The 19,963-nt window shown below is 45.7% G+C and overlaps 1 protein-coding gene across 3 annotated transcripts in view; it reads right to left on the bottom strand.

The window, feature by feature from the left end:
* Positions 1–3,922: 3,922 nt before the first annotated feature.
* Positions 3,923–19,963, bottom strand: part of CD99L2 (CD99 molecule like 2) — an 81,485-nt gene continuing 65,444 nt past the window's right edge. For all 3 annotated transcript variants that reach the window (XM_039487282.1, XM_039487281.1, XM_039487283.1), the window contains 5 exons: positions 18,532–18,597; positions 13,259–13,279; positions 12,844–12,963; positions 6,078–6,143; positions 3,923–5,602 (listed from right to left, as the gene is read on the bottom strand). In XM_039487282.1, coding sequence (XP_039343216.1) covers positions 5,535–5,602; positions 6,078–6,143; positions 12,844–12,963; positions 13,259–13,279; positions 18,532–18,597 — 341 coding nt within the window. In that variant the 3' untranslated portion in view covers positions 3,923–5,534. The remainder of the gene's footprint in view (positions 5,603–6,077; positions 6,144–12,843; positions 12,964–13,258; positions 13,280–18,531; positions 18,598–19,963) is intronic.

Here is a 19,963-nt window from a genome sequence, read left to right as displayed (position 1 = left end):
AGGTTTCAACATACCCAAGTGACCCTGTCATCGCAAGGATAACATGAGGGATCCTCCTGAAATAATGGGCGTAATAAGCAAAATTGACTTAACTCAGTATATCAGAACATAATAGCCCTACTGGGTCAGACCAGAGTTCCAGCTAGCCCAGTATCCTGTCTTCCAACAGTGGCCAGAGGGAATGAACAGAACAGGTAATCATCAAGTGATCCATCCCCTGTCGCTCATTTTCAAACTGATGCTTTTTCATATTTCTGTTGGTCAAAGTGTGGTTTTACTCTGGAAAGTGACTAAGTGAAATGATCTCTCAGCTCTGCTCCCTGTGTGAGCATTCAGCGTCTTATTCTACTAAGTGACAAAATTAATGATTACTTTTTACTCCTGTTAACACAGCAGAGCCAACGCATTCTGTAAGAGGGAGCAAGGTTCAGTTCTGACTGGTGCATCTTCAATGGAATTGTTAACTGTGTTCCAGTAGCTGGTTCAAAATCTGTCATCTGTTACACCAGGACAAATCTACTGAAGACAAAGCAAGTGTGTACAGACATAGGCAGGTAAATGTGACCAGCAGAATCAACCAGCCAGCAGAACCTACGAGTGGGGAACCATGTCTCAGGAATCCCAGAATGGGTCTGAAGCACTGGTAGGTAGTTAAACCTAAACTCTCCAAAACTTTTAAGGTGTCAGAGCAATTATGAAGTCACATTTCAGAGCTGAACGACACTTTGTGAAAGCCCTTTCCCCCTCATTGGTTAAGTTTAATTCTGTTTAAAAAACAAAACACCCTTTCACTTTTACTAAACTGGTAAATACAGTCTTAGCCAACTGTTTCCACAGCCTTCCCGCCCTGTAATTATACTGTAGTTTATATTTACTCCCTATCTATTTATTAATTATAAACAAGCTATTCAGTCTTTCGCATGGATTTAATAAAGCCAGAATGACTGGCACTACCAGGTGAAAATAAGGGCTTAGAGCTTTCCCAGTCTATAGCTGAGTCCTTTAAGGGAGACAAACAGGAGAACAGGTAAGGCAAGATGTGAAATTCACGATATTTGTGCACACACACTTTTATATACAAATTGTAAAAAGGAGAAAAGGGTGCACCCCCATTTTTGTACGTGTCACTTACTTTGGCTTAAAGGTATTATCACTGCACCAGAATTCTCCTGCCCATCTAATCACCTGCATTTGTTAGAGAGAATGGGCTTCTACTGTTCTACATCAAAAATTACTCAGCAGCAAATAGTATCAAATGTAAAAAAGGTGACATGCTGAGTCACCATATCTGGGGCCAAATATTTAAGTTTAGAAATCACCATTGCAGAGGAATTTCACTTATTAGACATGGAGGTACAAATCCAAAGTCATGTATGCCAGAAGTCTTTGGTTCTACAGGAAAACTCTGGATTCCAGACTGGCTACACTGAGTTGACCAGTGGTGGGGCAGAGTTAAGGTTGTTAGGGTGACTTTACCAGTGTTTTCCATACTCATCAATTTTATCCTTAATTGCAAATATTCAAGATAATGTTTATTTTCTCAGAAAACCACCACTTCTCTTAGTGTGAAAAAAATAGTTGAAGTAGCTTTAGTAGGGCTTTTATGCAGGTGTGTGTGTGTGTGTGTGTGTGTGTGTAAAAATACTCTTCCACCTTTTTCCTATTTTTGTCAAACACACAAAGAAAACACACAGTACCAAAATGTCACTGTATGAGTCAGTCTGTTTTATTCATAGTTTTCCAGTGGTAGTTCAGCAATCAAATTCTGATTTTCCCTATAAGCCTTATATGCACTTTAGCAAAATGAGTCTGCCTTTTCACAGCATAATACACAAATTTCATTTGGTACAGATCAATTCTGCCTTAGTAAACTGTATGCCTTACTTTTATTCAAAGAAATAATTCATTTAAAGAAATAATTTACTCTTTATCTAATTTCATCCGTATGGTTTCTGAACGTCACTTGTCACAGAAGCAATGCTTAACAGCCAAGTCTGTCTTTCCACTTTAAATCTTAATGTTTTCTTAATTTTAAATAGTTCTCTAATTCCACTTTAACCACAACAAAATAAGTCATCAAGAATATGTACTATTAGGTTACATGAAAATGGGGGATTTTAATAAGAGCTTCTGAAGGTGTAGTAAAAAGCGTCAAGTCAAAACCGAATGTCACAGTTCTCTGGCTTGAAAGGACAATTACAACTTTACCAAAAGAAAATGCACGTCACCAATATAGTAACAAACCAAAGCTTTATGTGACTAGAGAGGGTTTCTTGTCAAGGATCTGTTTCATGTATGTACAGAAAACTAATGGACTTTAAATTAGAAGTGGTCTCAGTTAACCTCCAAAAAGCAGGGCGTGGTGAGTGCCTGGCTACAGCACAGGCACTATATAACCTTCCAGCAGGTCCTCGGCTATATTTTGGACTAAAAGAAAATTAAATCATTTCACTTAGCGTTGGGCCATGTCACATTTTTCCCGTATCCTACCACTTTCGACTTGCAAATATTTTTCTCTGGATACTTCGAAGGGGAATGTGGCTGAGATCATGTATGCAGAGTTTCAGTGCAGGGCTTTTCTTTTTTTTTTTCCCCCAAGTTGTCACTTGTTTCTAAATATGAAGGTCTTTAGTAGGGAAGTAACAGACCTATCAAATTCCCCCTGAAGCATAAAGTAAAACATAACTTGCACAGCTACTGAGAAGTTACAAATAAGAATTATTCGCGGTGTTGTACAGATTGAACAGACAATCCAGAGATGAAGGATGGGGAGAAAGAATGCAACAACTTTGTTTTTTAATGTAACATCAGTCAGTAGTCTCCTCTTTAAAGCCCTCCTTCTCCTAGATGCCAAATTATGCTATTGTAAACTTGGAACAGGAGTTCTGCTGTGCATATATGTACTTTGTCTTATATTGTAATTATAAACTACATTAAGGCATAACTGCTTACCAGAATCATAGAAAAGGCTGTGGGGAAAAAAGCAGCTTCTGTGCAATCTACTTCTGAGTTCTAAAATCTGGTATTCTTTTCAGAGAAACTACTTTAAAATAGAAAATTGCAATATTTGTCAATTATTAAGAGGTCTCAAATGTTCTAGTTTTTTAACACTTTCCCTGCGAGGGTTATGTGGTCTCTCCTAAAGTAAGCAATCTTGAACACGCCAATCCACTGTACAGTAGACACACACAGTGATTGTACAGAGCAGTAATAGAAATGCAACAAAATTTGACAATCTATACTCATCAAAACACTTTCTTTCATCAGCAAAAATGAAATATGGAATTATGTTCACTTGATCTACCCGAGAAAATGGCTCCTGGTATTGTACCAGTGCCATATACTAACCTTTAGCTCTAATATTTATCTAAAAATGCTTTTATACTACAGCTTTCAAACTTGTTTGGCTAAGAAAGAAACAAACTACACTATTTGGAAATATACAGTCATATGAATTCAGCTTTGTGGCTTCGTTAGCATCTGGGTTTCTTTATGTGCTCTTCAAAATTCTACAAACCACATTTCCTCCTTGATAAACCTACTCCAGAGTATCTAAGCAAGTGTGAATTCTGTATTCCTTGTCTATTTTTCCTGCTCCAGTTCCATAGAAGCCAATAGTTAAATGAGAACTTTGGAAACAGCTTATTACATTTTGTTTTGTAATACCAACACATTCATAAAACAATGTATTTCTGCCTGTAAAGCTATTATAAGGCTTTTGAAATGCATGTGTCAAAAACCAGAGCATAAGGAATTGTACAGCTGCTGCAAAACATTTACAATGCTACTAGGTACTTTCCTTTAAATTAGATTAGAATCCTGTGGCACCTTATAGACTAACAGACGTTTAGCAGCATGAGCTTTCGTGGGTGAATACCCACTGCGTCACTTGCATCTGACGAAGTGGGTATTCACCCACGAAAGCTCATGCTGCTAAACGTCTGTTAGTCTATAAGGTGCCACAGGATTCTTTGCTGCTTTTACAGATCCAGACTAACACGGCTACCCCTCTGATACTTAAATTAGATTGTTACACAAAAATGTCCCTAGGCTTATACAAATACCTACAGGCAAGGCCCCATGTAAGTCCCTTCATGAAAACTGAGCATGTACATCAAACTGAAAACTAGACACACTCTTACTCAGCCGCTGCTTCCCATTCACATAATGGGGATTTTTGCAAAACATTACAAAATGTACGCACATCCTGATTCTATAAACACTTTGTACCTTTTCCACGTGAGAAAGTGAAGAATTTTCCTTTATTTCAAAGCCTCCTTTTCCCAATTTGGCTAATTTTGAAAAATGTATTGGCATGTGGCAGTGTCCACATTGTAGCAGCAGTAAAAGGGGCATAAAGAAAAAAAAAATTGTAACAAGTGATAGTCAAGCTACCAGAGGCCAGAATCAATCTGTTACACTTCAGTTAAACAGGAACACAGATCAGAGCGCTGCTTCAGCTTGAGTACAGTATCCTGTCAGTGGCCAGCATCAAATGCTTCAGAGGAAGGAGTAAGAAACCCCATAGAGGATAATGCTACATAATTACCCCATCAGTGGCAGTTTCTTCCTAACCATTCTCAGAGGTTACCTTATGCCCTGATCTTTTTTAAAACACTTGATTAGTTTTAACTCAGCTCTCTCTGAATTCAAGTGACTGGCGTAAATGAGATCTGAACCTGTCCCTAAATCCATACACAGTTTTCAGTTAATCTCAATAACAATGCAGAAGTGTCAATGTTGTCATAGCCAAACCTTGGCACTTGAGGCTCAATGCCAATCTCAGACGCAACTATGTATGGCAGTGTTACCTGCCAAAATCCCATACCGCAATGATCTGTATCATTATCTGGTATCAAAATCAGGTCCTTAAAGGTGGGTAGAAGTCTAGTAGCGTGAGATGATGTGCACCCTCAACTCTGTGACTCCAATGAGTAGAGGCCTTTGTTACCCCCCCCAGACTGGGCCCCAAATGAGGATCTACCCATAGGCACTTTATTTTTAGGTGTAGCTACTCTAAGGAGCAAAATCTACCCTCAGCTGCACACACAATTTTCACTGCTGACACTGGACACTGCATGTGCATAGCTGATGGCAGAAATTGGCTGGAAGTGATTTACAAAGGTTCTTGCATGGTTTGCTTTGGATCGTTATTTTACAGGCACTTTATCGTCCTCACACCTGTACGCTCTGGCACTCTTTGAAAAAGACATTATCCCAGCTGCTTGTCCCGAACGTGAAAATCCTAAACGTTGCTTGGAAGGCTACTGAAGCACCTTTTGTTGTTTTGTACACAACATGACATCAATCCTACATTATTAAATTCCGTGTAAACATACAACTCTTTACAAAAAAATAAAAAGACACTGACATTCTAGCCCTACCGCCTATATCAACATGAAGCCACTTCTAGTCTAAATACACATTGACTAGCTTGGATCCAAATTAAATAGAAAGCTGAATTACAAGCATGTGAGATGGTTTTGTGTGTGTGTTTGCCGCTGACTGATTCTCTTCCAGCCCAAGGCCATGCTTTAGACCTTCGCATTGTCTGGTGGTGGTGGCGGCTCTGCTGACTGTGTTTCTAGGACTGAATATTTAACTGGAGAGGGAGGAAAAAGAATCACCATGAATACAACAACATATTAAAGTATTAAAATACAAGGAGTCAATGGTGGGAGGTGCTCTGTGGCCTTGGGAAAATCCTTTCATCTTTGTGCCTATGTTTTCCCATCTTTAAAACGGGGATGACGCCTTCCTTTTGTAAAGTACTTCAAGAGCCATAGCTGACAAGCACTGTGACAAAGTATTAAGGCCCATTGTTTGCAGGATCAGGCTCTGAGGCCCTTGGATTTATCAGGCTCTTCTGTGTGTGCAGTAAGGGAGCAAGGGCTGCTGTGGATGTTTTATGGCAAGTGGCAGTGTCATCTGTTATATTTGCTATGACTTGCTTAATAGAGAGAAGAAGGCTTGGCTGACGTGTGAGACACTTACAATGGGAACATGTACTGATGTTTAGCGAGAGTTGTGAAAGCCACGGTTCAGAAAGATTAAGAGCGGTGCTAAAAAGCTCTCACCTTGAGGTTCTTCAGTTACAACAGCTTCTGTGTTTTCTCCTTTCACGTACTCTGCGTTAAGACCCTCTATGAAGCAATGATAAAGAGAGTCAGATGGGGAAAGAGACAGTAAGGTATATTTCTCACCAAATGCTAAATTATGCAAAGGAATCTTACCAACGCGTGGGTAAAAGAAGCGGTTTAGAGCAAGCCTGTGTTGTTTATGAAGCAAAATCGCACTGAGGTTCCCAAACTTGTGGGCGTTTGGGCTTTCAATGCAAAAAACTTTTCGACGTTTGAAGCAATTAGTAAGGCTCTTCGTTTCAGTAGCACATCATGCCAGGCTGGGCGCTGAGGTAGGGTGGGAAAGCCAAGCACTGTTGTGAATAAACTGAGGGAGCCAAACTCATCATTGGCAATAAGCCATTGAAATGGCCTTGACTTCAGTGGCGCTGGGCTCACTTCCACCAATCTGTCCCAGGATCTCCTACTATTCAACAGGCTAGAGGTACAGTGTAGGGCAGAGAGGAGCCAGCCACCTCCACCTGGCATTTCACAACCCTTGCCTTTCTGCCCTTTTATTCACAGTGCTTGTGGGAATAGGTCAGCGGCATGACAGTGCTGCAGCACCTACCTGCAATATCTTAGGGCTCCGTGGATTTCAATGGTGCATCCCCTTCAAATACCAGGCAGAAATACCCCAGGAAGTCCAGCAGTGAAGGGGTTACTTACTGACATGTTTTCTTTAGGCATAGTCATTCAGCTCTACAGCTGTGTGTGTGCAACATGCATGTGTGTGTGTGTGTAGACACACATTGTACACGCACCTTACAGGCTTTTGCTGTGAAGTGAGACCTGCTATGAGATCTCAGCTACCCACCTAGTTCTGCTCATCTCTGGTCTAAAGAAGGCACTCCTACAATTTCATACCCCCCCCCCCACTTCGCATTCAGACAGTTGATTTGCTTTTCTGCTATACACAAGCTCAGTTAAGGTGCATTCCATAAGGGCGCTGCAACAACCCCCCTGCCGCTGAATGGTGATGGGCAAACTGAGCAGACTGCACTGGGAACAGAGTTGCAAGGGAGGAAACTGTGCCAAACATGCTCCATTTTGGGGGGACCAGGGTAAAATGAGGATTTCAAGGCTTAAGCAGGCGAGCAAACTGGGCAGAGATGCAAGGCAGCTTTACCTTGCCCTTCTGCGGCTTTGAACGATAACATACAAGTCTTAGCACAGAACTCACACAACAAGCAAAGCTACACCCTACAGCCCTGGCTGCATTATAAACCTTCACCGGTTGTAACCAGGCGCTGCTGTTGTTTGTGTTCACGCACAACATGGTCATTACGTGATGTAGGCTGGGATCAGGCTGTAATGCTGATTTTAACAGTAGGCAGACCCCTCTAACCATACTTATGTCACCAGCTTGGCCAGCCTTCCTTCCTCCCAGCGCTCTATGGCACGACATCCCAGAGCATTGCTGCTTCTGCACCTCCGCTAGGCAACCCGGGCCAGCTCACCATCTGGTCCCGGAGTGCAGTGGTGGGGTGGATGCACAGTCACGGCTGGACACATGGGTGTGTTATGAAAAAAAGCTTGTGTGTGGCTACAACTCCATCCTGTTCATTGTAACCGAATCTACGCCTGTCACACTGTGTGCTACAGCAACTAACAGCATGACGTGCGCCGCTGGGATTCAGAGTAGGAAAATAATTCAACGGGGCCTGCTAGGCGTGGCTGAGTCATTTCAAAACAACAGTGAGGTCATAGCGCAGGAGTCGTGCTGTTGAACGTGAAACGCATGACTGGGCTACTGTTTAACAATGGTTTGACTCCACATCAGGGTTAGCCACCCTGACAACCAAGGACAGCAGACCCCAGAGGCTTCGGAGTTTTGTGCAAGGTAAATTCTCGGGGGCAGGTCAGACACTGCGAGGAACTAGCTGCTTTATTGGCCTAGTTCTATTCCCTTGCCTCACAATAAAATCACCGAGACTACTTGTGGGGGTCAGGAGAATGGAATTTAGCCTCTTACTGCAAGTGGCAGAAAGCGATGGCTGCAGGGAACAGGCCACACAGAAACATTTCAGTGTCTGCTACATGCTCATGGCAGCAAGGGCAGAGCAGGGCTAACGTTTAAAGACCACATAGCTCTGTTCTGCCCCAGTGCCAGGTCAGACACGCAGTGGCTGCCTGGCCAATGCCTCTGAGGTAAAGTCTTTAGTTACAGTTGAGGGCTGGATGGTTTTATGGTTAAGGCACAGGCCTGGGCCATGTCGATCTGGGATCTGAGGCTGAGCTTTTGCACAGACTCCCTATGTGGGGCGGGGAGCTGGGGGGCAAGCCACTTAGGCCTGGAACTTCTGGGGCATTTAGGCACCTAAACTCATTGAACTCTTGTGCCTAAATCTCTCTCTGCCTCAATTCTCCATCTATAAAATGGGGCTATTACTGCTCTAGCTCACAGAGCGGGTAGCAAGGACTAAAATGCCATGAGGCCTAGTATTATACCCAGCACTAAAGAAACTATAGCCTATTACATGGATGTGAAAAGAAATATGACTAAAAAGGTGAAGGTGTGTACATTGCAGGCGTGGGGAAGCCAAATGCACTACCTTAGCAGACAGGATGGGACCTTTACACCTGGGCTGGTACTAAGGAAGACAGAAGAAGTTACCAAACCAAACGGCTGGTCACTTATGTAAGTTCCCTCTCACTCAATGGCAAACGACTAAGGCACTCTTACCACGATGGGTGGGTTTGTTTCTACGTTCTGTGGGAGCAGTTAATTCATCGGGGGGGTGGGGGGAGGGGTGTCTTTTAATGCTGTTTGGGGCAAAGCAAGGCACAAGCTGTAGGAAAGGGGCACAAGTGTTGCCAACAAAGCGAACAGTTTTTTCTCTGACGCTGCAGGAGGGCTACAGAATAACACAGCAAAGTGTTTAATGGGAGGTGAGCCACAGCTAAAGCCAGTACTAGCCCAAGCAGCTACAGAAAAGCTCCCTCGGGTGACCAGTGGGCATTCACTCGCTGGTCAGCACAGAGGCCTGGGAAACAAGACTCTTGGGGTCCTTCTGTTCCTTGCTCTACCCTAGCCTTGCAGTGTGATCTTAAGCCAATCAATTAACCTTCGTATGCCACGGTGTGCATGGCAGGTAACAGTCACTGGCTGACAGGGTGGCTTGGGAGGCTCAAAGCATGTGACACGTTTTGAGCCCCTCCCACAGAAGGTGTGATGTTATTCCTGCTATTAGTGCGCATCACTAGAAAACCAATGACCAAGGGGCTGGGAAGCGGGTCAGGGCAACAGAGTCTGAGCCGGTCAGTGCAGAGAACCCGCCTTTTCTCCTATTTATTTGAGTGGGCACTGCGGGCTCTCACCAGTGCGGCAACGGAGCTGTGTCAGTGCCGCGCGCTGGCGAAAGAAAGGCCTTGCTCCAAATGGTGAAAGAGAGGGGTCTGAATAATGCAGATGGTGCTTTTTAATGGAGCCAGGTGCCCAGCTCCCATTGGCTGCATGGCACATAATTCCCTTAGGCTTCTTTGAAATTGCCAGCCTTACTCTAAGTTTCCTCTCAGTAAGTGTGACCAGTAGGTGTGGAGTTTTCCCACGTAACGGCTCAGTAGCATAGAAATACCAACATTGCTCTGTTTGCCTATGGCCTGTCAGAACTCCCCAAAGTCATCTTGATGCTCCTAGGTACCAAGGTGATGGGTGTTAAAGTACAGAGAGGGGTAAAGGATATGGGGAAAACTTTGCATCAGTCATTGATAAAAACATGAAGAGTGCATGAATGTTCCACTCCAAATGAGATCAAAAATGCAAAGTGAGCCCACATCCTCACCATTGGACGGACGGACACACACACACACACACACAAAAATAGCCTAGTGTTCCTTTGTGCTACCAGCGCGCAGTCATTCCATAACACAGCAGCCTCCCCCAAGACATGTGTTTTGCTGGGATAACACCAAACACAATTTATGTTTTTCAATAAAAAGCCAGTTCTGCCACTGCTGACTGCTCTCAGATTTCTGTCATGCATTGCAATGCATCTAAGGCCTGACATTATCCCAGCATGCCATGTCTGATGGCTTAAATTAATCCTCCTTTATAATTAACTTTAATTTCCTGCTGCCTTTCTGGGCTTTGCTTCTTTCGGCTTCCCTTTTATCAAAGCCTTTATTTTTTATTATTTATTCTTTTCAAAATATCGTTTAAATGGGGGGGGGACAAACAAGGGCATTTATCACATTCATTTGACTTTTCCTGCTGATCTAATTTTCCAAAACTCTCACCTGTTTGTCGCAGCCCCAGCCAGGAAAATAGCAGTGTTTCAGGGTAAGTTTCTGCCCCGATAGTGAAGGAGACACTCAACGAATTTTAGCTGATTAATTTTAAATTAGTTTTGGCTGTTCATAACAACTCCTTGGAAACCCTGGGGCAGTGAGTCCCACCCCGTGGGCTCCAGACCACCAGTATTCAGAGGTGAGCCCAGAGGTGGCTAGGGTCCGTCCAGTTGCTACATCACATTAAAGACAGCTACTTAAACTACACCAAGCACTTTCCCCCATGCTCTTCTCTATGTACACAACGGCAGTGGCTGCCATGTGGGTGTTACATGACAGGGAGTAGGAGAGAGAGGCGGGTCGGGCCAGAGAGGTGTCCACAAACACCCACTCTTGTGACTCACACCATGAAAGGGTTTGAGAATGGTTGCCAAGGCCAGGCTCTTGCCACCGCTTGCCTGGGATTCTGCAGCTCCCTCCTTTACCATCTCCCATTCCTAGGTCTCCAGCAGCTGCAGAATGCTGCTGCTCACCCTCCCTCTCACACACAAAGGAACTCACTTGCCCAGCCTCAGAGACAGCCACAGCCCTTTCAGAATCCCCCATGTGTTTCAATGTCCTTCCCATTCTCTCAAGGGCCTTGTCTCCTCTCCTCCCTCCACCTGTGCAGTGAGCCCCTTCTCACAACCTAGCTGTGCTTGGTGCACCTGCCATCTGGATTGCAATAGCTTCTTTCCAAACCTCATCTCAGAGTTAACGATAGCCCCCCACCCCAGTAGCTACATTCTGGTGTGTCCCTCTCTGCTGTTATTACTTAACTCTACAACTGGATTAGCGAAGGGGCAGAGCCTGAAAAGTCTGTCCAGGGGAAGGACCTTACAGGCTCAGGGCCTAATGCTGTAAATGTTCACAATCAATGATGCTTTACAGAAACAGAAGGTGCTGAAGTGTAAACCATTTCCTCCATGAAATCATCTCTTTCCACTTTGCTTTCTTTTTGTAGGGTTGCTCATGAATGCTGGCCTGCTGCCTTCATTATTTTCCCAATGGGAAAAGAATGGAAACATTTATTTTGAAAGGCAATTTTTACAACTGAACTATACAAACAGATGCCTGGGGAGGGGGAAGAACCTGAAGCTATTAAATACAATTATGTGGATGCAATACTGCTATAGCCACTTCCTTTGTGACTCCCACTGCGGGATTTTTCCTTTTATAGGAACTTCTTTTTCCCAGCATGCCTTTCAGGGGTTAGTTCTTTAAATATGACAGACTCTAGAGAGGCCATTTTGGAATCAGCCTCTGCTTGCTGTATCTCCTCTCTCTGCCTACGGGTAAGTTTTCAACTCCAGTTATATTTCATCTTTCTTATTCCTCAGTCTATAGTATGTTCCTACGTCATTCACTGGGTGCTGCAGTCTGGACAGATCCTACCCCAGAATAGTCTTAGACTGTAATGTAATGCTGTAGAGCCATCACTTTAAGCTGGAAGAACATGCTGGCTGTTTGGCTTAAGCTGGTGTCCTGCATTTGAGCCAGGACTAAGGTGTGTGCATGTTCAGTCAACAATTCCGTGTGCAGAGGCAGGGGGTAGCTGAGTCCCCTCCTTGACACTGGCGAGGGGTGTAGCTGCTGGAGGAGCTGCCACCCTTACCAAAAGGTGGGGTTGAATAGTTTGGTCGATTAAATGGTTAATGTTATAAGAAAAAAACCTTTCAGATCCAGAGTTCCTGCGTGGGGTGGAACAAAGCCGCCCCCTTGCAAGAGCTGGAGCTGACACATGTTGTTTCAATTTCAAATGAATGCTTTATCCTTACAAAATTCCTCTGCCTGCTAGTGAGCCAGGTTTGTGGGGTGGGGATGTGTCTTCTCCCCTGCCACAGGGATAATTTCAGTCAATAATAATAAATACCACTCCAGTCTCTCCCATCACTCTTCTTGTTCCTGAATGTCCCAAGGTACAGCTTGGCTCCTGATGCCACGCCAAAGAGAGATTGTGGTGGAGGCCTTGGGTGTATCCCGCCAATTATACACACAGGCTTGCTTCCTGCCTAGACCGTCTCATGTTGCCTCTGCTCCCCTCCCTGCCTTTCCCCCACCCATCTCCAGTGTAACGAGGGGAGCCCCTTCTCACAAACTGAGTCTTTTAGCTAGTTACAATGGAGAGCAGCAGCAGGGGCTGATAAACAATTTGGCCTCCTGGCTAGGAACACAGCCAAGCAGCACCGTTCCCATGAACCGATGCCCCCGTGCATGGTGGGTACCATAGCCCCAAGGTTACTACAGCCTCAGGGTGTGTTAACTTCTCTTAGGATTCTGGGTGGGGTTGCCCCCCGGCAAGTCCCTGGAGAGCTCTCCCCAGGGGCCGCAGCCCCCTCCTCTTGCACAGAAAGGGGGAGGGTTGCGGCCCCTCGTGGACCCTCAGGCAAGGGTGGTTTTCCTCCTCTTTCCCCAGCAGGCTCTGTGTTCTGCTCAGAGCGTTTGAACCACTTACGTTGTATGCTGAAGCAAAACTTCTTTTGCTGATAGGAAATGTAACTGGAGACGGCGCCGACCAATGCCACGACAAGAGCACTGGCTATTCCTGCTATTGTCCCAGTCTCGGCAGTGGTGCCTACAAAGCAGAGGAGCGGATGTTGTGCTTAAATACGTATTAGGGTCCAAAATGATTATTCCAGGGATCTAGCTGTTCTCTCCCTTCCCCCAGGCCAGCTGGGCTATTCTGCAGACACTAGGGCTGGCCAGGATTTCTCACCCGTAGCCTCTTAAGCAAACTAGTCTGGGAAATGTGGTGGGCAGGGGCAGGGGCAGGGGCCGGGTGTTTGCATGTGTCTGTCGCTCAGAGATGCCATGGCAGCAGGGTCGGTCTGGGGCTGAACGGAGCTGAGCTTCTGTGCGTCGCTACTTACCTGCATCGTAGTCGCTGCCACCTGGAAGAAAGACAAGGGGCATTAGGGCTGATGCTGCCAGCATGGGATTCGCATTCATTGGTGCCTGTTGGGGATCAAACAGCAGTGGTGTTCCTGCCCCCCCCATCACCTGACTGAATCCACTGCTTTCAGTAACCCGCACCACGCCCTGCAGCCTGCCCCAGCCAGGGTGGGAGGAAGGTGGACTCACCCCACCCCCTACTGCAAACGCACCCTAGAGCTGGTGTAAAACAGTGGCTGGGCTCCCTGAAAGCTCCCCTGTTCCTAGGGTGGCTGGCCAGCCACCTGGGCTCTTGAATATAGACTATGTCCTGGTCTACACTACAGAGTTAGAAACAGCTTACGTCAAACTAACTCTGTAAGTGTCACACTAGAATTTCGCTCCCGCAGATGTAACTCGCCCGCTACGCCAACCTGACTTCACCTCCATGAGCGGCGTAGAGTCTGTGTCTATGTCGTTAGGTTAATGACACTGCCTTGGTTACATCGACTGTGGCTGGCTTTCAGAAGCCATCCCACAATGCCCCACACTGACAGTGCCGTCAGTGCAAGCGCTCCTGGTGAGGACCTGCACCGCCGACACACAGAGCCAGGTGTAGACACGCACAAGCAATGTAATTACTGCACTTAAGAGACCCAGGACCAGACCACTTTGCTCTTCTGTGTCCCTGCCCCTGCGGAGCCTATCCCCCACCCCGAGACATGTGGGCAATAGAAAATGGGACAGACAGGTGGGGTGAGGGGGAGGTGGAGAGGAGACCAAGAATGAGAGAGGAAGAGAAACTAGGCTGAGAAGAACAGATGGCAGCAGCTGTGCAGCCACAAGGCCAGACCCAGTGGCCAGCCTGTCACGTACTTAGTCCTCACCCTGCAGCACCAGCCCCTGGCATGCCAGGGCAATGGGCTCAGAGCTGGCAGCAGGCTGCTCTGCTCTCACCACAGCCCTTCTGCACTGGCTCTGGTGGAAGGGCAGGTACCAGGAACCTCGGCACTGCCTGCAGCCGCTCTGGGGGGCAGAACACCTAGTGCTCGCTCCCCAGCATAAGCAGCTCCCCTCCCTCACAACTGCTTGTGATGGCTCCTCTGCTGAACCTGTGTAGCATGCATGGAGGAGACACCCCCCACTCCCCACACACACGCGCCGCCTTCTCTCAGAAAACCAGCAGCTAGGGCCAGGGACGTCCATTTGAAAGCACAGGCCACCTGCGGACACAGCTACCTTGCTGTGCTACGGCAGGCAGAGCCTGTAGGCTGTCTTCGCTCGGACAAACAGTGGGATAAGTAACACACAGTAGCGACTCTGCTGTACAATCCTAGTGGAGACATGGCTCTGGAGTGTTTACTGAGCGGCAGCTAGGTGAGGTTGACCTCACCGTAAAGCTACAGGTGTCATGTCTCCACTAGGGTTTTATGTGCATGAGTTGCCCTGGCTGAAAACACACCTGTCTTGGCAGTGAAGACAGTCACAGAAGGGAGAAGAGTGGGGTCACGCTTTCTAACTACCATCTCCTAGCACAGCAGGGTAAGGGGCTGCCAGCCTGGCCCAGGATCCTCGAGCTGACAGCCACCTTCATGATCCTACTGTGACTTTAGTGATTTTCTCAGTGTGGGTGGTGGTGGTGGGGAGGTAACACTTGCAGGAAAGCGGCAGTATGGAACATGCTGTTGTGTGACTGCAGACCTGCACGCTAAGGTAACCCTCAGATTTAATTAAACAGCTGCTGGCTCAGTAACACTGTGTTAGGCTATAAGTGGAATTGATTATAAATTTAGCGCTGTGCAGTCAAAGGCAGGCTTTACAGTTGCTTGTGGCTTCATTTACACGTATCTGCACTCGAGTCTAGAACTCCCAGCTTCCTCTGAGACAATGCCAGGGTGACTCCAATAAAGGCTTTTTGGTGCCAGGCTGTGGGCAGGCGATGAAAGGACGTGCATAATGAGAGATGCTTGCAACACACGCAGCTTGAAACTGTATACAGAGGGGAAGGGGGATTGTGGGAACTGACCACCCTCTAGTCTACTCGATCCCTCTGGAGACAGGCTGACTTAAAACAGTTCAGCGCATTAATCAGCCTCGCACTTCTCTTTCATGGTGCCTCCATTTTCTTACGTTCTGAGAACTAAGGCACTATGAAGTTATGCCACGTGTGCAATGGGGAGGGAAGGGCAGTGTGTGTGTATGATGCACATGAGTGTAATAGCTACTGGCTCACTGGGGCCAAAGCCTGACACGTCACTGGGGCCGTAAATCTCTAGTCAAAGGAGAAGATATGGCTGGAGGTACGAAGAGCTAAGTGGCTTCCCCCTTTTTCCAAGGATTAATTAGGTCCCCACACTGACACAGGCACATGCAGCAGAACCTAGTCCTACAAAGGTCTGAGTACCCTAAAGCCCCATTGCCTCCAATGGGAGCTCAGAGTGTTCAACACCTTGCAGAATTGGGCCCCTAACAGCTGCTCAGCTATTTGACAGGCTGTGTTTAGCAGGCGTTTATACCAAAATGAGTCGACTCTCACATACATTTATTCCAACTGGAGCCAAAGCAGAGACAGGATTCAGTGCCCAGGAAGGAATCCTGGTGAGAATTCTCCCATTCCAGCAGAGAATCCCACCTGTGATGTTTCTTATTATTTTCTTGCATCTTCTACAAACTGTGAAGCAGTGACCTTTAGTCAGGATGCACTTCAGTACAATGGCTCCCGCGCTACAGACCGTAGCTCAGAATCAGAACCTGGCTTGCCAGACCTATTCATTCTTTCACCATAAGGTGGGATCAGTTCCAGGGATTTGATGACTCTTCCTCTCCTTTCTCTTTGCTTTTGTTGTGAAGACTTAAGACATCATACATATTATCAGAGGAGCCGCCTTAAATGGGTAGTCCTTTCTGTATGGCAGATGAGCTCTCTATACCCTATTCGTGTGCTAAGCAAAGTTTTGTACATTGACTATAAACGGATGATAAATGACATGCTATATAGAATCACACAACATACTTGCATTGCCAATAGAAAAATGTGCAGCTAAGCTCCATAATGCCAAGGAATCTTTACTGAGCCTGAAACCTATTTAAAAACTGCCTTCCCTGGAGAAACAGGGTTAGGAGGAAAAGTTCCCTCCAAAACCTACAGTTAACAAATCACTATAAATAAATCTTGAGTTTATGGAAGCGGGTCAGCATAGTATTAATTACTCCAATGCAGTTTGTCTTTAGTGCAGTTTGACGACTGGGCTGGTGGTATTCATCCTTTGAATTTTCCTATTTTAATATTGTGGATCTTCACAAACATGCGGCCTGATGTCTTCATTTTAACTCTCAGTAAGCAGTAGTGAGTGGTTGAAAGTTGAGGGAAAGCTTTTATCTTTTCTACCATTTTCTGTATATTCAAAGTATTAGTCATGAAAGCCAATTCCCCAAGCCAGTTCCCAATGCTGTGGGACTCTTGTCCTTAACTACACTCGGAATTGGATCATTCCTCAGAGCACTTTCCAACCCATAGGTGAAACCAGTACTTCCTACCTAATGAAGCAAGGCCTCACCCAGCGCCCGCTGACATTAAGGAACACTGACTTCAACAGGAACAAGAGCACATCCTGACAGTAGGTCATTGCTTGGGGTTCATCCTAGAAGGCAGATGCTTTCTTGTAAAATGCAACTTTTAGAAGTTTACTTGATATCCATTAAAAATCACTCCTCAAATAACTTAAAGCTAATTAAGGAAACTAATTAGTTGGGGGCAAAGGAGAGGGGCTGAGTCATAAATTGTAACTGTTTTTGGAGTTAAAGAAATCAATGGTACAAAGGTCTTCCCCTTCCCGCCAGTGGGCTACAAGTTTGTTCCTTGCCATTCTGCTCCTCCAATGTCTCAGTGGGTAATTCAGAGATTCATGTTAAAAAGGCTACTCCCGAATCATGCCACAAAGAAGAGGTGATTGAAGTGACCTGAGGACAAGCTTAGGGTGGCTTAGGAGCTGCTCTTCCCCCTGTACTGCAATCCATGGCATCCATCCAGGACACAGTGCTAATAAAGAAACAAATTCATCTGCATAGGTTTTTCCTCCTTGCATTCCTAAAACTTCCCCTGGACTTGGAGGCCATGAAGGCTGCAGACACCCTGCGTTCCTCTCTGCTTTGCTTTGCTGGGATGAAGCTTATGTGCCTCTTTGCCAGAGCTAGACATGGTCTTTCCCCAGGGCCATAATAAACTTCTCCTTTGGCACATTTCCTAGCTTCAAGCAGGAGATCCAAAAAGGAATCGCATGTTCTTTCTGGAAAGTCTCACTGCAGAAGTTTTCAGCTTCTGAAATTACCTCCCCGTCAACTTTCTATGAGCCTTGCTGGCAATAATGCTTTTCTATCACCGTTCCGTGAAAGGCCTTAGCATGGTGCTTGATCCTAATCTCTGTTTCCACCACCATCTCTTAGCTCAAGGACCAGGACTCGCTCATGTTGTCTGTTAGTGATGCAAGGCTCTACTACAGTGATTTAAGTACAACTTCACACCTGCATGTGACTCCTTTTCAGTCTCATCTTACACTCCAATTTCTCCACTGCCTTTTGCACAGGGTGCTCTACTAGATTAGCTGCTCAGATTATATTACAGCTGCTTTCAGTGGGGCAAGAGAACTGGGGAAGGCTGGCTGCCAGCAGGAAGGGGTGGAAGTGAGTGTGAAAATCTTGCACCGGGACTGGCTGCCAGCTGCTGAATGAAGAGATAGCAGCCACATCATGGAAAACAGATGATTTGGGGACTATAACCAGACACTGCAGATGTGTGGTTATAGGTGACTATAGTGCACAGTGCAGGTAATTATATCAGGCATGAATACATCATGGTACCTGAGCACAACATTAATACCTAGGCCATTGTATTGCTTAACATAATAACAACAATGAAAGAACAACAGTTAAATGAATCCAGCTTGTCTTTGAGACTACTTATTCTGGACCTAGATTGACTTCACTTTGTTTCTCTCACAAACAAGTGAAAATGAGTGCTGTAGCAAGATGTAGCAATATTAAAAAGAGCTATTACCACACCTAGCACAATGGGACTCTGATCCTCACTGGCGCATGTAAGCGCTACCACACTGTAAATAATGATGAAATACCATAGATTGTCCACTAACTACACCCTCTATCTCAGTTCTATCACCATTCCTAGTCTCCAGATGGAAGGGTCATACTGTGTATTAACTGACCTGGGGTATAAACCAACTATAATGGGCTTGGTCAGCAGTGTGTAAAGACCTACCTTTCTTCTTATCAGGATGGTACTCCCCATCATCCAGAACACTGGCCAGATCGTCATCTGAAAATGCTAAAAAAAACCCAAACAAATAAGATGTGCTGACTTCCTGTAACTTAGACATTGCAATATGTTGCATGTTCAAGGCCTTTTATCGAGTTGTTCAGCTACATCTACTAACCCTGGTAACCAGAAAGCTCTCTGCTAAACCATCCAGAAGGGTTGCAGGTGGCACTGTGTTGGATTTGTAGAGAGCAGGAGAGGGTGAGAAGCTGATAAGCATCAGCAATTAGGTATCTTGCTGAAATGTTACTTCCCTGACAGTGCCCACACTGTGCTTTGGGAATGACAGATCTGCTGGGACATGCGAAAGGGACAGTGTCTCTTGCTTACAAATCTACCATCTATTACACAGCTATTAACTTAATGCCACATTTGAGCTGCATCACCGCTATGTAGACAATATAATTTAAGTGCAGTCTGAACTGAACTTCGTAAGTATCCCAACTCTGAATTCAAGAGGAGCTCTCATCTGTGTGGACATCTCACCGTTTCACTGTACTCCAAGTTCAGGAATGGCAGAGATTAAGAGAGTCCCATTGGTATATTGTCTGTTAATACTTTCTGTTGGTGCTCATGCAGTACTTGCTCGGGTCTGGTACATAATTGTATTCATACAGGGGCTGATTTTCTCATTTAACTAGTAACTGAAAATATTAATACTGGTTAGTATGAAACCACAAGACATGGGGGGGGGGGGGCTAGGGGAGAGCATGCAAGGGGAGGGAGGCTGGGCTGCCAAAAGAATTAGTTCAGCAATTTCTCTATCTACTCCCAGATGCCTTTCATTGGCTTTATCCAACTTAAGCACTAGGGCTTTATTTTTGGGCTGATCCAAAGCCCACTGAAGTCAATGGCACTGACTTCAACGACTTTAGATTCAGGCCCTTGCAGAAGTCTTGAGCACCTGCTGTTTGTGGGCAAGGCCAATGCTCAGCTCCTAGAAAAAGTCAGGCCCTTGGCTCTTCAGAATGGTTCTCATTGCACTTGTGTCAGCTGGTTCAAAATGGGCTCTGGACCAATTCTGGCTTGTGCAACCCCTGGCTGTCTATTGAAAAAGTCTCCCATGGAGCAATGCAGAACTAATTTTAAGTCATACCAGGTCTGCATTATTTACAAAGGAGAGGTGCGTAAAGTTTCTCAAAATTCAATTGTAAGTGAGCTGTCTCTGAAAAGGCCTCCTCATCCAAAAGTCCTGAGGGGAGTGCCTGGACCCCCAGGGTAGGGATGTCTCAATCTCTTTTGCTTGAAGTTCCACTCTGTATAAATAATTCAATATTCATTGGGACAGGGTGGGACAATGAATGATTCTATAGTCCAGTGGTCAGGGTACTTCCATGGAATATGGGACACCTAGGTTCAAATCCCTGTTCCAAAC

The sequence above is a fragment of the Mauremys reevesii genome, linkage group 9 (assembly GCF_016161935.1).
Source record: "Mauremys reevesii isolate NIE-2019 linkage group 9, ASM1616193v1, whole genome shotgun sequence".
NCBI lineage: Eukaryota > Metazoa > Chordata > Testudines > Geoemydidae > Mauremys > Mauremys reevesii.
This window is presented reverse-complemented; position numbering and strand designations above follow the sequence as displayed.